At 36.3% G+C, this 21507-nt stretch overlaps 1 protein-coding gene across 27 annotated transcripts in view; it reads left to right on the top strand.

Annotated features, from left to right (window-relative positions):
- Window positions 1-21507, top strand: part of WDPCP (WD repeat containing planar cell polarity effector) — a 378644-nt gene that overhangs the window by 138843 nt on the left and 218294 nt on the right. For all 27 annotated transcript variants that reach the window (XR_007918238.2, XR_007918239.2, XM_051842843.2 and 24 more), the window contains 3 exons: window positions 414-528; window positions 2673-2806; window positions 6166-6357. Coding sequence is in view for 25 of the 27 variants with exons in the window: in XM_051842843.2 (XP_051698803.2) it covers window positions 414-528; window positions 2673-2806; window positions 6166-6357 (441 nt within the window). In the remaining 2 variants the exon portion in view is untranslated. The remainder of the gene's footprint in view (window positions 1-413; window positions 529-2672; window positions 2807-6165; window positions 6358-21507) is intronic.

Below are 21507 nucleotides of genomic sequence, written 5' to 3' on the forward strand. Positions count from 1 at the left end.
ATAACTATTGAAACCTCAAGAAATATTCTTTTAGTTTCTGATACAAATAGTAATCTTTCAAATTATTTTAATAGAACACATTACGTTTTTTCAGTGTAAAACACAACAGTTATTTCTGCACAGGTCCTTTTTAAGTTTTAAGAAGATTAGACTTCTGACGAATGTGGATTAAATTAGATTTCTGTGTATAGTTTTAATCAATGAACTTATTACATTGCATCATTTAGTCACCTATCATTTTATTCAGAATGTCAGTGATTGTTTTTCAGTGAAGCAAAATTCTTTATATAGTTTCATAGTATAGATGTGTGTGTAAATAATCTGTATAAATTGTACATTTGGAGACAGATTTTTTTAAAAGATTCTAATCCTCAGCTTATCTTCCTCCCTTTCTTCCCCTTACCTGGTTTTAGCTCCTCTTTGGTTCAGGTGTGCTGGTGTCCCTAAGCCTTTCTGGGCCACAGCTGGAGAAAGTGGTGATTGACAGAAGCCTGGTGGGGAAGCTCATCTCAGACACCATCAGTGATGGTAATTACCCCCATGTGCAAATCAATTGCCTACATTAACAGTGGGACAGGAAAAATACTGTGTCAACAGGTAGACTAATTATTACCACTGGGGACTTGCAAACACAACAAGTAATTGCTTGTAATAACATACTTACAACCCTTGGGACCAATGCAAGTTTCAACTAATGTTTAATATCAAAGTTTTTATCTTCTTGTCAAGTATTAGGCTCATATTCTAAGAATTTTTTACTTTCTTTAAAAGAATGTGAACATATTTATAGAATAGTTTTTTATTCTTTCGGAATTAGTTCTCTGTTACAACTAGACCAGTGCAGCCAGTAAAAACAAAAATCGTTGTTTCAGTTCTTACAGGAAATTTTTTTAAAAATAAAGTCTGTGAATACACTCACTTTTCAGAGATTTTGAGCTGTGTTTTCTAAGTTTCAATCCTCAATGCTAAATATACTGGATAAATCAGATTCTATTAAGTGAAACTACTAACAATATATACTAGGTGCAAAGTACATAAGAAAAAGAGTTTAAGCCATTTATTGAAAAGGAAGCATACTGACATTTATTGAGCTCTAAAGGCTCTGCACTGGGTGCCATCCTAACTTTCATTTCACAAGGGTTCTTATTTCCATTTTTGTAGATAAGGAAGCTGAGCTCAGCTGCTAAGGAACATGCCCAGCATTATAGAGTCAGACAGTAACTAAGCAGAGATTTGAACACAGGTTCTGCCTGCAAAACCCATTTTCTTTCCACTATTCTGCACGGATTCCTGAATTTTTAAGGTTCTGTTCTTTTACCCAAAGCCCAAAGGTCTAAAACCAAATTACATTATCATCAAAGATTGAAAAATGGTCAGTTTCTTAGGCTGAATAATGAAGGGTTGGTCTAGTAGAAAGGACAGAGGTGAGAATAAAGAAACCCTCAGTCTGCTGTGCGCTCACTAGCTACCTCTGAATAAATCACATACAAGTGCATAATCTTAAAGAAAAGCACTCTGCAGGATGGCTATAATTAGCAACATTACTGATAATAATAAACCGGGGGGTAGGTAGGATTGTAAGCATGCCATTTCCCCTTCCTTACAGGAATACTGTGCTAAGGAAACTTCCCTAAAGAAGAGGTTCCATTTTCATATGCCTAATAGTTGACCCCTTTGTTGACACTGCAAATGAAATATTGACTGTGATGATTTTGTCATATTGATGCTCCTTTATAAGAATTAAAAGAAGACTTCCAACACTATTCGTGTCTCTGAGTTATCTTCTTTCACTTGTTTCTTTTATTTGTACCCAAAATAATACACTCTCATGGGATCATGATAACAATGTGATTTCTTGGCAGTCCTCCAGATTCTCCTGTAATTGTGTAGATCTACTGTTGGTCACTGCTTGCACTGCCAGGGGTGTGGTGTGGAAATAAAGAAAAATGTATAAAACATTCAGTAATTTCTTCATGCTAGGAACAATACAAAGCACTTCTCAAATTCCTATTGTGTTTTTATCAACAATTTTATATAATATGATCCCTCATGTAACCATGATTATTAATTATCTACCTTATTAATTATCTACTAATTATCTATGCTTTAGAAATGAAACTATGGAAGTATTTTTGCTAATCTCTTATTCTTGCACATTAAGTAATATGCGTATTAGGCGTGGTACAGTTTATTTCATTCAGCTTGTATATCCTCAAAAGAAGATTTCACTGAAGACAAATTTTTAAAAATGAGATTGGTATCCCTAATAAATTTACTTTATTCTTAGATGAATTATGTAAGATAAACATAGAATGAAAGTCAATGCACAAATAAGAGTAAATGTTTTTTGATCTAAATTTATGTTCATGTGTGAAATAGTTTTTTTTTATGATTTTCTAGTGTGGGTTCCAAGTACATCTTATTTGATGATGGTCCTCAAACATCCATGTATGTTGAAGGAGTCACAGAAAATAGGAAAATTATCAAATCCATGCATGATTAGATATTTATTGTTTATTCCTATTATCTTTAATATATCTTCAAATGTCATAATGATATTTAGGAGAATTTAGCAATTTTAACTAATATTTATTAATAGCTTTTTAAATTATTTCAGTGAAAAAATATTCCTATCTGACTCTGACTTTATATTATCAAATTTTTTTCTTTAGCTCTTCTCACAGACAGTTTCATCATCTTATCATTTTTGGCACAAAACAAGCTATGTTTTATTCAGTTTGCCAAGAAGATGGATTCTCCTGATATAAACAAAAGACTGGAAAAACTCTCAGCTCTGGATTATAAGGTGGAGATTTTAACTTATATAGTCATATTGTTAATTATTAGTGTATATTAGAGTTATCACAAGAGTTGCTCATTATTCTTGAATACTTCTGGATTTTAGAAAAAACAGAATTGTTATAGAGTTAAGTTTGACTCACCCAAGAGTGCCTCTCATAAGTTTGTCTTTTTACTTACTATTGAGGCATGGTGTAACAATGGCACATGATAATGGTTATGGACGTCAAAGGTTAGCAGAGGCAAGTTACACTTTGGATAGGGATTTTCTTGCTGGTGGTAGTTTATACACCATTCTCATTTTTCCTAAGACTCCATGTAGCTTCTCTGTTTACTACCTCACAAAAAAACAAAAGAAGATATACTTTTCTATTAAACTTTGTAAGTGTCTTATAATAAACAAGAATTGGGAAGAACCCAGCCATCAGTTATCCCCAAACATAACTGGAGAAAATGCAAAAGGAAATCTCCTTCATATATTAGTATCTTTCCCTTCACTAACTCCAGGTAACTTGTTTTCTTTTATCAGGGATCTTACATCTGTTAAGTCAGGATTTTTATTTTAAATGATGTGTTTAAGTTTTCCCACATTATATTTTAACTGCTGGAAAGGCATACTTTTTGCTAGGATGAGTATCTAATACATTTTCCAGGCTGTTTCAGTTCAAGGCCTCTTTTCAGCAATGACTTGTGTTTGCAAGATTGATCCAGCCTCTGTGACGTGGATTTGAGACAGTTCACTGTTCACTGGGAACAGAGCTGATATACAGCTTCCTTAAAAAAGATGCATACTTAAGCCATACCTGTAGTATCAATGGCAAGGGCAGAGAGTTTTGTAGTTTGAAATTGGTGGATTTTTGGAAAAGTAGTATTTAACCTAATCTTTTGGTATTATTAATGTATTATTGAAAAGTGATCATGGTTTTGAAAGAATTTAGCTTTATTTAGTAGGAACATCTATTATTATAAATAGGATTTTTTAAATGGAATAAAACATATCAAGTAAGGCTTTCATTGTGGTAATATATTACAATCAGAGTTTGTTTACCAGCATTGTGAAGCTTCTAGAAGCTTTGTATAATACTGATTTTCTTTGACTTCAAAGTAGCTGTAGTCATATATCAAATTTAATTAGTCAAAAAAAATGATATTAGCATTCTTAAAGGGATGTCATTTTCCAGAATGGCTAACTGTAGATGTATTTGAAATATTTTTTATTTGATAGTATTTTCCTTTAAAGTGCACTAGTATGCATTAACTCACACTATTTAAACTAAGTACCATTATTGCTCTTGAATAAAATATTATATGACTAATTTCTTCATTTTAGGGTAGCATGGTGAAGTCTTACCAGCTGAACAGTAGTAGCTACCTGTTAATAAGAACCAAAAGAAACTGAATGTCAATTTCTTTTGTGAAAAGATGTGGAAAACAGCTAGTGCTTGGGTCCTTCATACCTTAAATAAGAGAATTGCTCACTGTTTCTGCCTTTGGATTAGAGGAATTAGGAAGATCATGTCTGTTTCCCTTTGGAAAGTCCATGAATTTCATTTTCTGGTTCAATATTTAAAATAGAGGTTATTAATGCTTAATCAGAACTGTCATTTGTCCATTGGAAGGTTATTTAAAATTCTTATTTATTTTACTTTCTTATTTATCATAATAGAATAATGATATTATTAAAATTCCTAGGAAATAAGAAATTTCAAAAAACATAAGTGATTTGCATCATGTAAGAACTGAAAATACCAGCCACTCATTTAATTATGTTTTCTTATCTAGAAAATTCTAACATGCTTACATAGCAAGTTGGACATCAAAATAATGTAGTTTATTTTTAAGTACATAGCAATTCCATTATATTTCTCTTAAGTAATTAATGATATGCAATGCTTAAAAATAAGAATTTTCACTTGAAAGCATAAAGTACATCTGTGTTGTCTGTCATTGCCCATTTGGGTTTTAAAACAGGAAGTCATGTCGAGTGTGTTATATTTGGCTTTTCTTTACAGCTGTGCCATAATTTAATTATTTCAGACTGAAATAATTGTGGCAAAGAAATTTTCAGAGTAAATATCCTGAAACTGTTGACCTTTAACAAGTTTCCCTGCCTATAGTTTAAAAATCCAATTCAATTTATTTACCAGTGAAGGGACAGTGCAAGGAGTTAAATGTTTACCATGAGAGAACAACACTGGTAATTACTTTGATTTCAGTTCCTTTTGATGTGCATTCAGAGGATGAAGAGGTCAATAATATTATGGCCATGCAAATAGAAAAAGGTTTCTTTTGACCATATTGCAAAAAAATAGCAGAGGATTATTAAAGCATTAACCTTGATTTTAATGGCCTTGGTTGAGTGGTGAGATCACAATTTGGATGAGCCTGATTATTTACTAAATACAATACATAAATGCAACGGGTTCTTAACACCCATTGCACTCTGGCATTATCGCATTACTGCCATCCTTTGTTGCCTTGCAGACAGGAATATGAAAGCAATCTGTCATGTAGTGAGACTGGCTCCAGAAGCATTTCTCTGATAAGAAGACCCCCTGCCCTTTGCTAGTGTCTGGTCCAGTAGGCTTAGCCATGCGCTTAATCCCCAGAAAGTGGTTCGATTATTGCTGACCAGCAATGGCAAGATAGTTTTTTTTTTCTTCCAAGCTATCAACCTTCCATTAATTCCTTAAGCAGAAATACGGTGCAATCTATATTTCCTTGGCATGTGTCACCCAGATGGTGCCGTGCTTATGTTTTCAAATAACCATGTTCCAAAATAACATAGTTTGAATAATAAATTCTACAAATCCTTTCTAAGAAAGAGAAGCAGAATTCTCAGAAGCTGCATAAACTTTTACGCATGATGCTATGGCTTATCCCTTTTATGCAGAATATATGTGTATATGTCTCATATATTCTTTAAAGAGATATTTGCTTCAAGTTGTTTTTTCCTTTTATTGTTGTCAGTCATTGTTAACGTGTTACATCTTAAACAGCAGTCAGACACTCTTGGTCAGCAGTACTGAACTTGTCATTTAATACAGCTGGTCCTAAATCCTATGTGTAGGTCGATGCTGTCAAGCAACCATGACTGTACATTTTGGTATTGATTGGAATTTCTGCATCCAATTCCTCCCTAACTTAGATTTCTTCTTTTCCTCTCCTCTGCTAAAAATGGGGAGAATTTGAACATATGTCTTTTTTATATATGTGTCAAAAGAATTTGGTAAATTCTGAGACTTTCATAAGCACGTTTAGCATGCATATTTACTTGCATGTATCTATATTTACTGATGCTTCATTTTTGGAATACTTTGGGAATCTTGCACCTTTTGAAAATTGTTTCTTTTTTTTAACTATTAGATTTCCTATTATGAAATACCTGGCCCAGTAAACAGGAAAACAGAACGTCATCTAGCTATCAATTGTGTTCAGGATATATTTGTTTGCTGGTGGCCACTAGTCAACGATGATGCTTGGCCTTGGGCCCCCATTTCTTCTGAGAAGGACAGAGTCAATCTGCTGCTCCTGGGCTATGCTCAAGGAAGACTTGAGGTAAATATGAAATAAATACATATATTTTAAATGAAGTGCAGATAAAACAGGATTATTGGCTTTTCTGTTCTGAAATAAATATGAATGCTTTTTAAACTTATAACATTTTTTTCAAATGTTCAAAAAAGGAAAATTGAAGATGAAATGAGATCCTAAAATGTGTCATGTCTGTAGGGTACCTGGACAAATTCCACTGCTATCTCGAGTCATGTAGTGATTAAGAACACAGGCTTCCAGTTTCAAAACTTAACCGTGCCATTCTCTAATTCTCTGTCCTTGAGCAGGTTACTAACCTCTGTGTTCTACAGTTTCATTTTTTGAAAAAATAGAGTTAATGAAGACAAATGAGTCAGTATATGTATGTCAAGCAATACCTTCATAAAATAAACTCTGATTCACTGTTCACTATTTTGATTATTATTAGTACTAATATTTGCTCATGATTTCATGCTTTTAAAAGCTGTCTAACTAATTACCTTCTTCAAATTCCACTCAATTACTTAACAAACATTAGTCAAATGCCTGTTTTGTGCAAGACATGTGGTGCCAGACTATCATTAGGGCAAGAATGTGCTTCCAGTTTTTAGTGATTAAGATTAAAGCTTATATCTATAGATAGATAAAGATATGAGTATAAGCATATAAAGACTATGTAAGCATGGCTGTAGAGATGGACTGCTCAGTCCAGTATCCTGTCTCTGATAGGAGCACCAAAAGGGTTAATCTATGAATTAAGGATAAAAAACCTCATTCTGTCTATTACTGGCAATAATTTGATCTTTCATTCATATGTTAAACTGTATGTATTTTTAGTTTATACCAGTGCTTTGAGTATAAAATTCCCTTTCTGTTTTAGCACTCTAAAAAGAAAGCTCTCTCCTACCCACTTTAAGTTTTACCTGGGTAAAGTAGTATGTTCCTATATTTTCCCCTAAATCTATTATCCATTATACCTCAAGGAATATTTCCCAGAATTAGTATTGTGAAATGAAATTAAGAGGTCTAAATTTTCTATATCCTTACCTATGACTTCTGATTTTATAAATTTTCATGTTGTCTTTTAAGACTGAAGAGTCCTAATATTTTTGACATGTATGTATGTTTATATATTTTCCTTTGGAATCCTCATCAATTTTCTATAGATTTTTTAGTTTCTTTTGTTTTAGAAATTTTCCAGTTCTGTTACTCTGAGTAAGATAAGATAATTTTAGTGCTTTAGCTGTAGATCTTGTGAGGCTAAGGGTGTGCTCTGTACCTGTTCACTCCATATTCATGTCTACCATTTTATTGATCTGAGGTGTAGAAGTTTATTGAGTAAGACACTTCATCAGAATGACTCAATATAATTAAACTTATTAGAATTCTGTTATTTTTTCAACATTATAATAAAAGTAAAAATAAGTTAGCTTGTAGGTTTATGTTTTTCCAGTTATATTGATTTGAAATGAGTGCTTTAATATGAAATTAGAATTGTCCTGAAAGGGTACACATATGGTCTACTGCCTTAGTGCCCTGTGTCATCTAGATCATGGACTTTGCAATTGAACAAACCTGGAATTGCCTGTTGTTTAGGCCATATACTAACTGTGTAACCTTTAGTTTACTCCCCTTAAGCTTCTGCCTGTTTCTAGGTAATTCTGTGTTGTGTGGCTTTGGGTAGAACACTTAACCTGTATGGCTTTAATTTTCTTATTTTTAAAAGGATAGATTTAAACCAGCTAGTTCAGCTCCAGGTCCCCGATAGCTCAAAACACTGCTTATCTGGATTCTGAAGCATGGATCTCATTTTCCATTGACTGCTCAAATATCTTCAGTATATCCTAAAACTAAACTCTGTCTCATCACTAAAAACTCCTTGTTAATTGGCCTTAACCTGCCTTTCCTATGTTAGTTCCTTAAAGTCATGTAAACCTAGCAAAATGAATTTGCTAGCTGCCTTATTTTTTCCCCCACTTCCTGAATTTGCACATTAATGGTATTTCTAACTGAAATAGCCATGTCACTCAGTGGCTGTTGAGCATGACCATAGTATAAGCACTGTATTTCATTCTAGGGAATATGAATAAGAAACGTGTTGATTCCTGTAAGGATATTAGTATTTATCAGTGAGAGACATAGATGAAAACATTTAAGTGCATCAAGGTGTGAATGGTGCTGTGGGTATGTAAATTACAATGGGAGCCAAAAAGGAGTGATTGATTCTACTTAAAGAGATATTAAAGAGGAAAGATTAAACATGCTTTGCTATGTGCTCAAATAAGATTGATACACAGTTTTCCTTTCTTTATTACCCTTTCTAGGTTTGATATAAAGATTGTACTTGTCCTCTAAAGTGATTTGGCTAGCTTTTCCCTTTAATCCTTCCTGAAACAGTAACAAAAATAATTATCTGAAACTTGAAGTTTTGGTAAAACTTACTGTAGAGCTGTCTGGATGTGGTATATCTCTCAAGGAAGGTAGAATTTTCTGATTTTATTTTAAAGAGTTGTTTAGATTTTGAGAATTGTAGTTTTTCCTTTAATACTGTTCTATAATTTATGTTTCTAGAAAATCCTCCACTTTATGTTTGAATATATTTTTAAAAAGTTGTATATGATATTTGCATAATTTTTTCATTCACTGTTGATTGCATTAAGTCTCTTAAATTATAATATGCTGATATACAGTTCATTTTTTGACAAGAACTTTTGTTTTTGGGGTTTGTCTCTTTCAGTTAGTCTTTCAAAATTAATGTGTTGGAAAAATTTGTAAAGTTTTCGTTTTCACTCTTCTGCGTGGGCACCATTTATTGAAGCTACTGCCCTTTTCCCATTGTATACTCCTGGCATCTTTGTCAAAAGTCAGCTAGCTGTAAATATGTAGACTTACTTCTGAGCTGTCAATTCTGGTTCCATTGGCATATGTGTCTGTTTTTATGTGTGTACCATGCTGTTTTGGTTACTATAGTGTTGTAGTATATTTTGAAGTCAGGTACTGTGCTGCCTCCAACTTTATTTTTGCTGCTTGAGGTCTTTGGTATTTTCATACAAATTTTAGAATTATTTTTTCCTAATACTATGAAGAATAGTGTAGGATTTTTGATAGGGAATTATATTGAATCTGTAGATCATTCTGGGTATTGTGGACATTTTAATAGTATTAATTTTTCTAATCTTTTCTAATCCATGAACATGAGATAAGGAATAATATTCAGCTACTAGAAAGGCATTGTGTTAAATGAAATAAGCCAGGAACAGAAAAACACATACAGCATAATCTCATATACAGACTCTAATAAAATTTAACACATAGAAGCTGAGACTAGAATGAGGGTTACCAGAAATTAGAGAGATTAGAGGGCAGAGGAGAGGGATAGAGACGGGTTAGGTAAGGATAAAAAGTTAAAATTAGATGAAAGCAATATGTGCTGATGTTCTACTACATCGTATGGTGACCATAGTTAACAATAATGCATATATTCTTCAAACTATCTAGAAGAAAGGGTTTTGCATGTTTTTACCACAAACAAATGGTAAAAGTTTAAGGTAATAGATATGATAATGACCATAATGTATACATGAATTCAAACATCACACTGGACCCCATAAATACATGCAATTATTTATTATGTGTTGACCAAAATGAAGATAAAAGAAGCAAAAACAATAAAAGAAGTGTATTTTTAAAAAAGATTTATTTATTTTTATTTGAGAGGAAGAGTTATATAAAAAGGAGGGAGGAGCAGAGAGAGGCCTTCCATCTGCTGGTTCACTCTCCAAAAAGCCACAACTGTTGGGGCCTGCCTGAAGCCAGGAGCTAGGAGCTTCTTCCGGGTCTTCCATGCTGGTGCAGGAGTCCAAGCACTTGAGCCATCGTCTACTGACTTCCCAGGCCGTTAGCAGAGAGCTGGATTGGAAGAGGAGCAGCTGGGACGTGAGCCAGTGCCCATATGGGCTGCTGGCACTGCAGGTGGAGACTTAACCTACAGTGCCACAGCGTTGGTCCCATTAAGTGTATTTTTAAAGAAAAAGTTTAGTTTTTAGATCCTCATGTAAATCTCAGTATGTGAAAAGGTAATGTCTTTTGGAAGAAGTTTCTAGTGAACTAATATTCTTTTTGTGTATGTATACATAATCATTATGAAGTATAGCAAATTTTCTAGAGTATCATTAACTAAAACTACAGGTCTATGAAAGTAGTATTAAGGCACATCCCTTTAACATTTTTTCTCTAACAGCTAGGGACTTCATGAACTTCTTGAACTGATGAGAATAAAAATGCCCTTAAACTCAAAAAATTCAAAGTTAAAAAATAGCTGCCTCATAAAAAAGAAATGTAATCCTTGGATCTATTAAGCTATAGAATTTTTAAAAAACATTGCCCACCCTGGTTCGATCACGAAAGGATAATAAGATTTTATTTAGACAGTGGCAGGATCCTAGAGGAATAGTTCCTAGCCTGGCAACACATTACAGTCACCTGCAGAGCTTTTAAAAAGGGACCCACCCAAACCAGCTTCATCAGAATATCTGCAGGAGGAGGAGGCAGCAGTAATCTTTTATGGGTTCCTTAGATGATTCTTATGTGCATCCAAGTCCAGACCTACTGCTTTACAGCAAACTAAAAAAAAAAAAAAAAAAAAAAAAAAAAATTAAAGCCATCTTTTTTGCGTAACAGACCGTGGAAAGGATAAAGCCTACACACTTAACCATATGAGAGTCTTAACAGTAGACTTTAAGTAGAAAATTGGCTTACCAAGCAACTTTGAAAAAAAGAAAACAAAGGAAACATAGAAATAAGCTCCCTGTGACTGAATTATCTGTCTTTCAAAGGAGAAAGATTTTTAAATTTACTTTATGGATATTAGAAAATCGCTGGTCTAATTTCACACCATAAAACTCTAAATAATAGTCCCTATCTTAATTAGAAGCACAGAGTAGAAAAGTTTTGTAGTCTAAGAAAAAAATTTTTGAAAAATATGTTGTAGTACAGAAGAAAGTATTAATACATTTATTAAACATGTTTTGATGGTGTATATGTGGATTATCATATATAATATGGTAGTCATTTTCATTTAAGTTTCTTTTTTTTTTAAAGATTTATTTATTTATTTGAAAGAGTTACGGGGGGAGGGTGGGGGAGTTCCATCCAATGGTTCACTCCCCAGTTGGCCGCAACGGCCAGAGCTGTGCCGATCTTAAGCTAGGAGCCAGGAGCTTCCCCCCCACCCCACCCCGTCCCCCACAAGGGTGCAGGGGCCCAAGGACTTGGACCGTCTTTTGCTGCTTTCCCAGGCCATAACAGAGAGCTGGATCAGAAATGAAGCAGCTGGGACTAGAACCGGCACCCATATGGGATGCTGGCACTTCAGGCCAGGGCGTTAATCCGCTGCGCCAAAGCGTGGACCCCAAATTTCTACATACTGTTTATACTTTTTTGCAAAGTTTTTACTCTCTTTGTCTACCTAATTCATTGGCTTCTCAGTAATATGATAATGACATATTCTTCTGTAACTTTTGTCTTTGGGAAGGTATTTTAACTTTTTAGGTGTGTGAATTTGATAAACTTTCTGAGTGATGGTAATTTCATGATACCTTATTCACAAAAGGTCACCTGACTTTGTTGGCCAAATTATTCAAAACCACATTAGCGGAACTATTAAACTTTAAAAGCTGCTGTCAGGGCGAGGGAAATATAACCTCATGGAGACAATTTTTTTTTCTCCTAAGAATTAAAAGCTACTTCGCAGTAATTTTCAGAAGCAGTAACTGACTGTAATAATGTGATCAGCTGTGGATATAGTGGAATTTGACAAAAGGGCATTCAGAGAACATTACAGTTACATTCAACTGAAAAGCCAAGATATTTAGGAAATAGGTCTTCCAAAGACATACATGTACTGTGTTAGCTTTCAGTCAAATAACAATTATATTTTAGGGATGCTGGTTGTAAAATAAAGCATATGTAAAGAAAACCACACAAAATAAATGTACAGTTTTATTAGTTATTAAAAGGGAAACCCCTCAGCATCCACCAACCAAGCCAAGAAAAATGGCTTTGCAAGTCTTGGAAGAACTGCTGTTGCTCTGTGATAATCTTAGTTCCCTACCCTGTCCCCACCCAAAGGAACCTCAGTCACTTTCCTGTGTACTCATATAGTTTTTATCTCCTAAATGTGCACTCCCAGGAGCCATAGTTTAATATTATCTTAGCATATTTTAATTTGTATCTTAAGTCTCTTCTAATTTTTATGTTCTTCATCTGTCCCTTTGTTTTCTTTAACATTTATCTATTGAAACTGTCATGCCCCAGTCTGCATCTTGTTTGTGTATTCATGACATGGTTCAACATGTTTCTCTTATCTTTTGGAAATTCTGCAATTAGTAGTCAGTATTGGCAAGACCTTATGGGGTGGTGTGTTCTTTAATCAGGAAGCACATAATTTCAGGTTCTCTCTCTCTTAGTTGTTTCTCTTTTTGATATTAGCAGCTATTGATTTTCAGTGCTCAGATCTATTAATTTATTAGGGTTGCAAAATGTTAATATTATAATTATGTAATGTATTACTTGGGATACCTTTATAAAGAGACAGTTCCACTCACCTCCTACTAGTTTTCCTATTGTTATATTCATATAGGATTAGCAGGATAAGTATCTGATTCTTTTCTGTTTACTAGTTTTCAGTATAATGGATTGATTCCCTGCTACTCTCTGATACTGACTAATTAGCTTGTATTTTTAAAATAGCATTTGTACTTTATGGATTTAACTTCAACTTGATAGGTTTCATAAATTGAAATTGTTACCTTATCAGAAGCTCATATTATCCATCTTTGCAGAGTGAGAGTCACTTCAAGTTGATTTCTCTTTTTATCATGACCTTAGCAGTCTTGGGTAGCTTCCATACTATCTGATACAACAACATGTTTCATACTCATCTTGTACATTTCCTGTCCTAGGCCTGAAATTAACCACTTCTTCAAGACTTGCTGGTTTCCTTTAATGGAAAATGGTATTTTAAGCCCAAGGCAGGGTATTAAGGATGTTAGGATATTGCTTTTGTATTGTTTTCTATGTTTACTTTTTTAGCAGGAATTAGAGATTTATACATGTACATGTTATAACAAGTCCATATTGGTACCCTTAACTTTACGACTACAGAGTTTTAAATTTAACCCTTCTGTGTATCTGTGTCTCTCACTTCTATGCCCCAAGTTTTAGTTTACAGGGACACAGGTATCAATTGGAATATCCCATAATTACTAACTTATTTTATCCCATAGTTGACAATTAACAGTCTCAGGCTAATCATATTAATAAGAACAGTCAAAAATTTTGTGTTTTCTTGTTTCTCCCTATCCCATTTTAAGTAGTGTACTTTATCTATGGTAATGGGTCATGTAGTTAGTACATAGAATGCCCTTTTAATCCTCACCTTGTCCGTGGGTTTTGCTTTTGCTGTTAAGTTGAATTGTCTGTTTATATAGGGATTTAGAGAGATTAAAAAACAACAACACTGCTACCTTTCCAGAATCAGAGTTACCATGTTTATGGTCATAAAAAATGCCAATAGTTCAAACTAACTTTTTGCAAAGAAGTATAAGGCCTGTGTTTTTTTTTTTTTTTTTTTTAAGGCCTGGGTTTTGATTCATGTTTTTGCATATGGATATCCATTTGTTCTAGCACTGTTTGTTGAAAAGACTGTTGTTTTTCCGTTGAATTGCCTTTGCTTCTTTGTCAAGTATCAGTCAACTATATCCATTTTGAGATTCTCTATCTTATTCATCGATCTACTTGTGAATCCTTTAATGAAATTTTTTTTTACCATATTATGTTGGCTCTTATAATAAGCACTTATGTGGACTGGAGGATTTTATTAAAACAAAATATAAGTTTATAAGTTTCACTTACCAAAAAGTATGGATAAGGGAATGTTTATATTTACACAGGAATCTTGAGCCAATCTCTGATTGCCTATGATTGCTTTTGTGCTTTATGATCTTTCATAATTTTAAAATATCTTCCCGGAATGGTATCTATCATATTGACTGATTATGTTGTTCCTTCCCTATACTGCTCTTCCTTTGATGACTGTTGGATAAATTCTGTCTTCTTTCGTCAAATTTAACTCTTTTTATTCTTAATATGAATCATCTCAGCGTTGCATTTTCAAATGATTTTTAACTTAAAAGCTAACTGATTTAAACTTAGCTAAAATGGTTCATTTTAGGATTGATAATGACAACCTGTTTATCTTTGAAACTGGGAAATTCCAGGACCTTTTGGCCTCCTCTTTATCTTTTCAGTTTATTGTTAACTTGAAGTTTTCACTTGTTGCTGTCCTTTTTTTTTTTTTTTTTTTTTTTTCTTTTGCACAGTCTATGGTCCAGCTGAGGTACTGCCTGTTTTTCTCTTTTTCATCTTTGGACTTCCTTGTTGCCTTAGAATTAAAGGAGAAATATTTCCCTTCGGCTTTTTCACCTTCAGTTGACTTTGCACATTGTGAAAGTCTTTATTTTTCCATCTGTTCATTCTCTAATCTATGCTTTTCTTTCCTTCTTTTTTTTTTTAGACTTATTTACTTATTTGAAAGAGTCACAGAGAGAGAGAGAGAGGGACAGATAGGTAGACAGAGAACCTCTATCTGCTGGTTCACTCCCTAGAAAGCTGCAACAGCCAGCCAGGGCTGGGCCAGGCTGAAATCAGGAACCAGGAGTTCCATCCAAGTCTCTCACATGGGTGGCAGGGGCCCAAACACTTGGGCCATCTCCTACTGCGTTTTCCAGGCCATCAGCCAGGAGCTAAATTGGAAGAGAAGCATCCTGGACACAGACTGGCATATGACACACTGCCAGCATTGCAGGTACAGCGTTACCTGTTGGGCCATAGCTCCCACCCCTGTGTGCTTCTTATTGTTGGCCTATAAACTGTAACTTTGTTAGGTCTTTTTACCCTGTTCCGTATCATAGGCAGTCCCATTTGAAATTTATTGACTGGTTTCTGAAATCTCTGACATAGATTTTAAAAATTTTAAAAGTGTTCCTAGATTTCAGAACTTGCCAACTTTGGGGAGTACATAAGACAGGATTAAGACCAAAGGTATTCTTGATGAAGTTTGTATAGGGTAACAATAACTATGTCTTAAGAAGCAAGGAGTAGACTTCAAATTAACCTTGATTACGTGATTGTCACCAAACATAGCCCTCTACTTCTGGATGATTTTTTTTTTTTTTTTTTTGACAGACAGAGTGGACAGTGAGAGAGAGAGACAGAGAGAAAGGTCTTCCTTTGCCGTTGGTTCATCCTCCAATGGCCAGCGGGGCCAGTGCGCTGCAGCTGGCGTACCGCGCTGATCCGATGGCAGGAGCCAGGTACTTATCCTGGTCTCCCATGGGGTGCAGGGCCCCAAGACTTGGGCCATCCTCACTGCACTCCCTGGCCACAGCAGAGAGCTGGCCTGGAAGAGGGGCAACCGGGACAGAATCTGGCGCCCCGACCGGGACTAGAACCCAGTGTGTCGGCGCCGCAAGGCAGAGGATTAGCCTAGTGAGCCGCGGCACTGGCCATGGATGATTTCTTTGTTCTTTTCTTCAGGGCATTGTCATTTAGCATTTTTTTTCCTTTACTACACACCATATTTTTCATTCTTTTATTTTACTTTTTTTTTTTTTTTTTGACAGGCAGAGTGGACAGTAAGAGAGAGAGACAGAGAGAAAGGTCTTCCTTTTCTGTTGGCTCATCCCTCTGAAGCCAGGAGTCAGGTGCTTCTTCCTGGTCTCTCATGCAGGTGCAGGGCCCAAGCACTTGGGCCATCCTCCACTGCACTCCCGGGCCAGAGCAGAGAGCTGGACTGGAAGAGGGGCAACTGGGACAGAATCCGGTGCCCCAACCGGGACTAGAACCTGGTGTGCTGGCGCCGCAGGTGGAGGATTAGCCTATTGAGCCGCGGTGCCAGCCATTCTTTTATCTTACTATCATATCTTGGCCTTGATCATTTCATGACTAGAACTTCAATCTAAGTTCGTTTTGGGAGAAAAACTAGCTGCATAAATATAAAATGAAAGATATTTTTAGTAATTATAGGTTTGAGTTTCTAAAACTCTCTTTTCTGGATATTTTGCAATAATTACATAATTGTATTTGGTCTCTTCAACTTATTTTCAAGAATCTATAACAGGAAATCTTAAAACCTGAAAACAGTAACATATTTTTCTTTAATATAGTTCTTCAGTCAATAGGATATACTTTAAAATTCTTAAAAAGCCTGCTGAAAATGCTTGTATTTGCATTTCATATATATTTTTTAAAGTACTTTATTTATTTGAAAAATAGAATTACAGAGAGAGGTAGAGACAAGAAGAGAGAGGTTTTCCGTTCACTCCCCAAATGGCCACAATGACTAGGGATGGGCCAGGAGCTTCTTTGGGTCTCTCACATGGGTGCAGAGGTCTAAGGATTAGGGCTATCCTCTACTCCCTTCCCAGGCACATTAGCAGGGAGCTGGATTGTTAGTGGAGCAACCAGAACTTGAATCATAGCCCCTATGGGATGCCTACACCACAGGCTGGGACTTTAATCTTCTGTGCCATAGCTCTCGCTATGGTTGTGTGTGTGGATTTTTTTTTTTTATCCATACATTAGCATTTTCCTGGGAGAATGCAATGAGTAGATTTTCTCCCCCCCTCCTCCCCGATTTTTATTTATTTGAGGGACAGAAAGACCAAGACAGAATGAGGGAGAACTCCCATCAACTGGTTCACACCTCTGAATGCTCACAATGGCTGGGGCTGGGTCAAGGCAGAACCTGAGAGCAGAAAACTCAATCCATGTCTCGTATGTGGGTCTGCATTCGCAGAAAGCTTGAATCAGGTTCTAGTGCCAAATATCATATGCAGGCACTATAATATGGAACATAGGGTTCTTAACTGCTAGGCCAAACATGTGCCCCAGCTAAATTTTCTTAATCTATATCATATTATTTTATCTGAGCTCCTTTTTTCTGATGATGACCTGTTTCTCCCTGATTGTTTTAAGTACTTAAAAATGTTTATTTTTATCTGCTTGATAGGCAGAATGATAGAGACAACTCTTTGATCTTCTGACTCACTCTGCAAATGCCTATAACAGCCGAGACTGGGCCAGGCCAAAGCCAGCTCCGAACTCCATCCAGGTCTCCCACATGGGCAGAGGGTACTCAAGGCATCACCAGCTACCTCCCAGGAAGCTGGACTCCAAAGTCAAGTAGCCAGGACTCAGGCCAGTACTCTCAGACAGGATCCAGTGTTGCAAGGAGGAGGACCCACGCCTGCCTGGACACAATACCTGCCCCTCACTACTTTTTCAACACAAAATGACTTCAGAATGATAAATAAATTTTAGAATTTTTAAATTAAATTAATTTAAAAATATTAATATCTCATTTAGGTACTGTTCAAATACTATCATCATTTTTTAAAATAATTTTTAAAATTCATTTATATGAGAGGTAGAGTTACAGATAGTGAGAAGGAGAGACAGAGAAAACGGTCTTCATCTGCTAGCTCACTCCCCAAATGGCTGCAACAGCTGGAGCTGGGCTGATCCAAAGCCAGGAACTTCTTCCTGGTCTCCCATGCACGTGCAGGGGCCCCACCACTTGGGTACTTCTACTGCTTTCCCAGACCATTGCAGAGAGCTAGATTGGAAGAGGAGCAGGTAGGACTAGAACCGGTGCCCTTATGGGATGCCAGCACCACACGTGCAGAATTAACCTACTGAGCCACAGTGCCGGCCCCTCACCATTCTTTATTGACCCATACTTTTGCAGGAAGGGTCTGCACCATATCAGTCAAATTATTTTTCAACATTTCACTGTGCAGACTTAATTTTATTATTTATTTATCATTACTTCTTGTTTATTTTCGCATTTGCCTTTATTATGGCAGTATAAAAATCCATTATTTTCATGTACTGAAATGTTTGTTTCACTCTCATACTATCACAGTTGTCTTTAAAACATTTAAATATTAACAAAAATAAATTTAAAATCATGAAATTAAATAAAAAATTTATATGTCATATGAAAAATGTATTGTCAGTAGTATTTATTGAGCCTTTGCCATATGCCAACAATGCTAAATATCATTAAAAAATGAAATCATGGGGCAGGCACTGTGGCGTAGCAGGTAAAGCCACCGCTTGCAGTACCAGCATCCCATATGGGTACCATATGGTTCCCAGCTGCTGCACTTCCAATCCAGTTCTCTGCTATGGCTTGGGAAAGCAGTGCACCCTCATGGGAGGCCCGGAAGAAGCTCTTGGCTCCTGGCTTCTGATCAGCGCAGCTTCTGCTGCTGCTGCCGGAGTGAACCAGCAGATGGAAGACCTGTCTCTCTTTCCCTCTCTCTGCCTCTGCCTCTCTGTAACTCTGCCTTTCAAATAAATAAATACATCTTGAAAAAAGAAATCATTGGCCAGCGCCGCAGCTCAATAGGCTAATCCTCCGCCTGCGGCGCCGGCACTCTGGGTTCTAGTCCTGGTTGGGGTGCTGGATTCTGTCCCGGTTACTCCTCTTCCAGTCCAGCTCTCTGCTGTGGCCCAGGAAGGTAGTGGAGGATGGCCCAAGTGCTTGGGCCCTGCACCTGCATGAGAGACCAGGAAGAAGCACCTGGCTCCTGGCTTCGGATCAGCGCGGTGTGCCAGCTGCAAGTGGCCATTGAGGGGTGAGCCAACAGAAAAGGAAGACCTTTCTCTCTGTCTCTCTCACTGTCCACTCTGCCTGTCAAAAAAATTATTTTAATATTAGTTTCCAAGCCACATATTTTGTACATTTAAAGTTGTCTTCAGGGCTGGTTTTCTGATGTAACAGGTTAAGCTGCTGCTTGCAATGCCAGCATCCCATATGGGCACTGGTCTGAGTTCCAGCTGTTCCACTTCTGATCAGGCTCTCCGCTATGGCCTGCAAAAGCAGTGGAAGATGGCCCACATCCTTGGGCCCCTGCACTCATGTGGGAGACCTGGATAAAGCTCCTGGCTCCTGGCTTCTGCCTGGAAGCCACTTGGGGAATGAACCAGAAGATGGAAGATTCTCTCTCTCTCTCTATCTCCCTCTTTCTTTCTCTGTAATTCTGCCTTTCAAAGAAGTAGAATATATCCTTTAAAAATTATCTTCTACTTTTACAGTTTGTACTTATATGGATCAGCCATAAATTCATAACTGACTATGGATTTTGGTTAGTACTCGTGTCTTTCATTGTTTTCATCAGCTATCCTTTCATAGAATCCAGGACTTCCTCTTTAGTAACAAAAATAGCCACTGTATTTTATTGAGCATGCCTCTGTTCCTTGCTTAGTAGTTATATAACTATTGTTTTAAATATTTATTTATTTATTTGAAAGAGTTACACAGAGAGAGAAGGCAAGGCAGAGAGAGAGAGAGAGGTCTCCTATCTGCTTCTTCTGGTCACTGCTTCTTCTGGGGCTCCCATGTAGGTACAGGACTTGGGCCACCTTGCACTGCTTTCCCAGGCCATAGCAGAGTGCTGGATGGGAAGTGGAGCGGCTGGAACTCGAACTGGCGTGTGTATGGGATGCTAGTACTGCAAGTGGCAGCTTTACCCACTGTTACACAGCACCAGCCTCGCAGCTAACATTATTTTTAATTCTTATAGCAATCCTAGGACACTGGTGATAAATCCTTGCTTTAGAGAAGAGAAAACTGAAGTTCTAAGAGTTTGTCTTGCTGGAGACTTCAGGGATGTCTTCTGCCAAAACCTATCAGTTTCTGTTAATATGCCACTTCTATTATGTAGTGTTGTTTGTGGCTTTTATACAGGGTCAGTTCTAACTGTAAGTTAAATTATGAACCCAAGTATATAAAATGCATTAAACATACAGATATTTTAGATATTAATGCTAACATCTTGGTGCTATTTGAGTCATAGGAGGATACTAAACATAGTTTATGGAAAATGCATATTTGCACCAAAATAAATTTATCGTTTAATTCCATTTTTCTGTTAACTTTTTCATGTTCCCTTACATAAAGTTGACTATGCATATTCTTCATATACTTTCAAAGACCTTGCACCTTCATAGAAGGAATTTAGTTTTCTACTTTATTTTCTTTTTTTTTTCTACTGTATTTTCTATATAAACAGATGTAAAACAGTATTTTTAAATTTTTCTTTTGAGGAGATAGTTTAGTTTTTCTTTGGTTCATTTCAGAAATATTTTTACACCTAAATTTACAAAAGAATGCTCTTTATTTTTGGTAAAAATCAATTCAGATTAAACATCTTTAAAAGAGTCTGCTTATTAAAACCTCTCCTTCTAAACTTTGTCAGTATGCAAAGCAAAGTTGTGCATATTATTCACTTCCAGACAGAATGGCACAGCCTAAGCTTCTTTCTTTCCCACTCCAAAGTTAACAGGCTCTGTTCTTTACATGTTTGTCTTGAACTTTCTTACTCTTCCCTCTGTTGAGATCCCTCTGCATACTTGAGGTTCCCAGTGCCCTGTGGTTCTTATCCCTTCTCTCTGATCATACAAGAAGAGCTGATAGAGTCACACGAACTTATAAATGATCTGTACTTACCAGGAAGTGTGTCCTGTAGGAACTTTGGCTTTTGTAGTCAGACCTGAACTACAGCTCCATCACAAATTAACTTTTTGACCAAGAACAACTCACACCATGTCATGGACCCTCATTTCCCTTATATTTAGAATGTAGATAGCAAGGAGTATCTACCATTGGGATATTAAAAAGATTAAAGAAGGCATTGTATGAAAAGTGCTTTTCTTACTATTATTTTTGGTGGGATTATTGGTTTTTTTTTTTTTTTAATATTTATTTGAAAGAGTAACAGAGAGGCAGAGGCAGAGAAAGAGATCTTCTGTCTGCTGGTTCACTTCCATCTGCTGGTTCATTCCCCAAATGACTGCAACAGTAGAGCTGGGCCTATCTGAAGCCAGGAGCCAGGAGTTTCTTCTGGGTCTCCCACGTGGGTGCAGGATCCCAAGCACTCAGGTCATGTTCTACTGCTCTCCCAGGCCATTGCAGAGAACTGGATCAGAAGTTGAGTGGACAGGTTTTGAGCTGGCACCCATTTGAGCACTGAAGATGGTGGCTTTACCTGCTATGCCACAGTGCCGGTGGTGGAGTTACTCTTTATTAAAATGCATGCATACTGA

This window comes from Oryctolagus cuniculus, chromosome 2 (assembly GCF_964237555.1).
Source record: "Oryctolagus cuniculus chromosome 2, mOryCun1.1, whole genome shotgun sequence".
Taxonomy (NCBI): Eukaryota; Metazoa; Chordata; class Mammalia; order Lagomorpha; family Leporidae; genus Oryctolagus; species Oryctolagus cuniculus.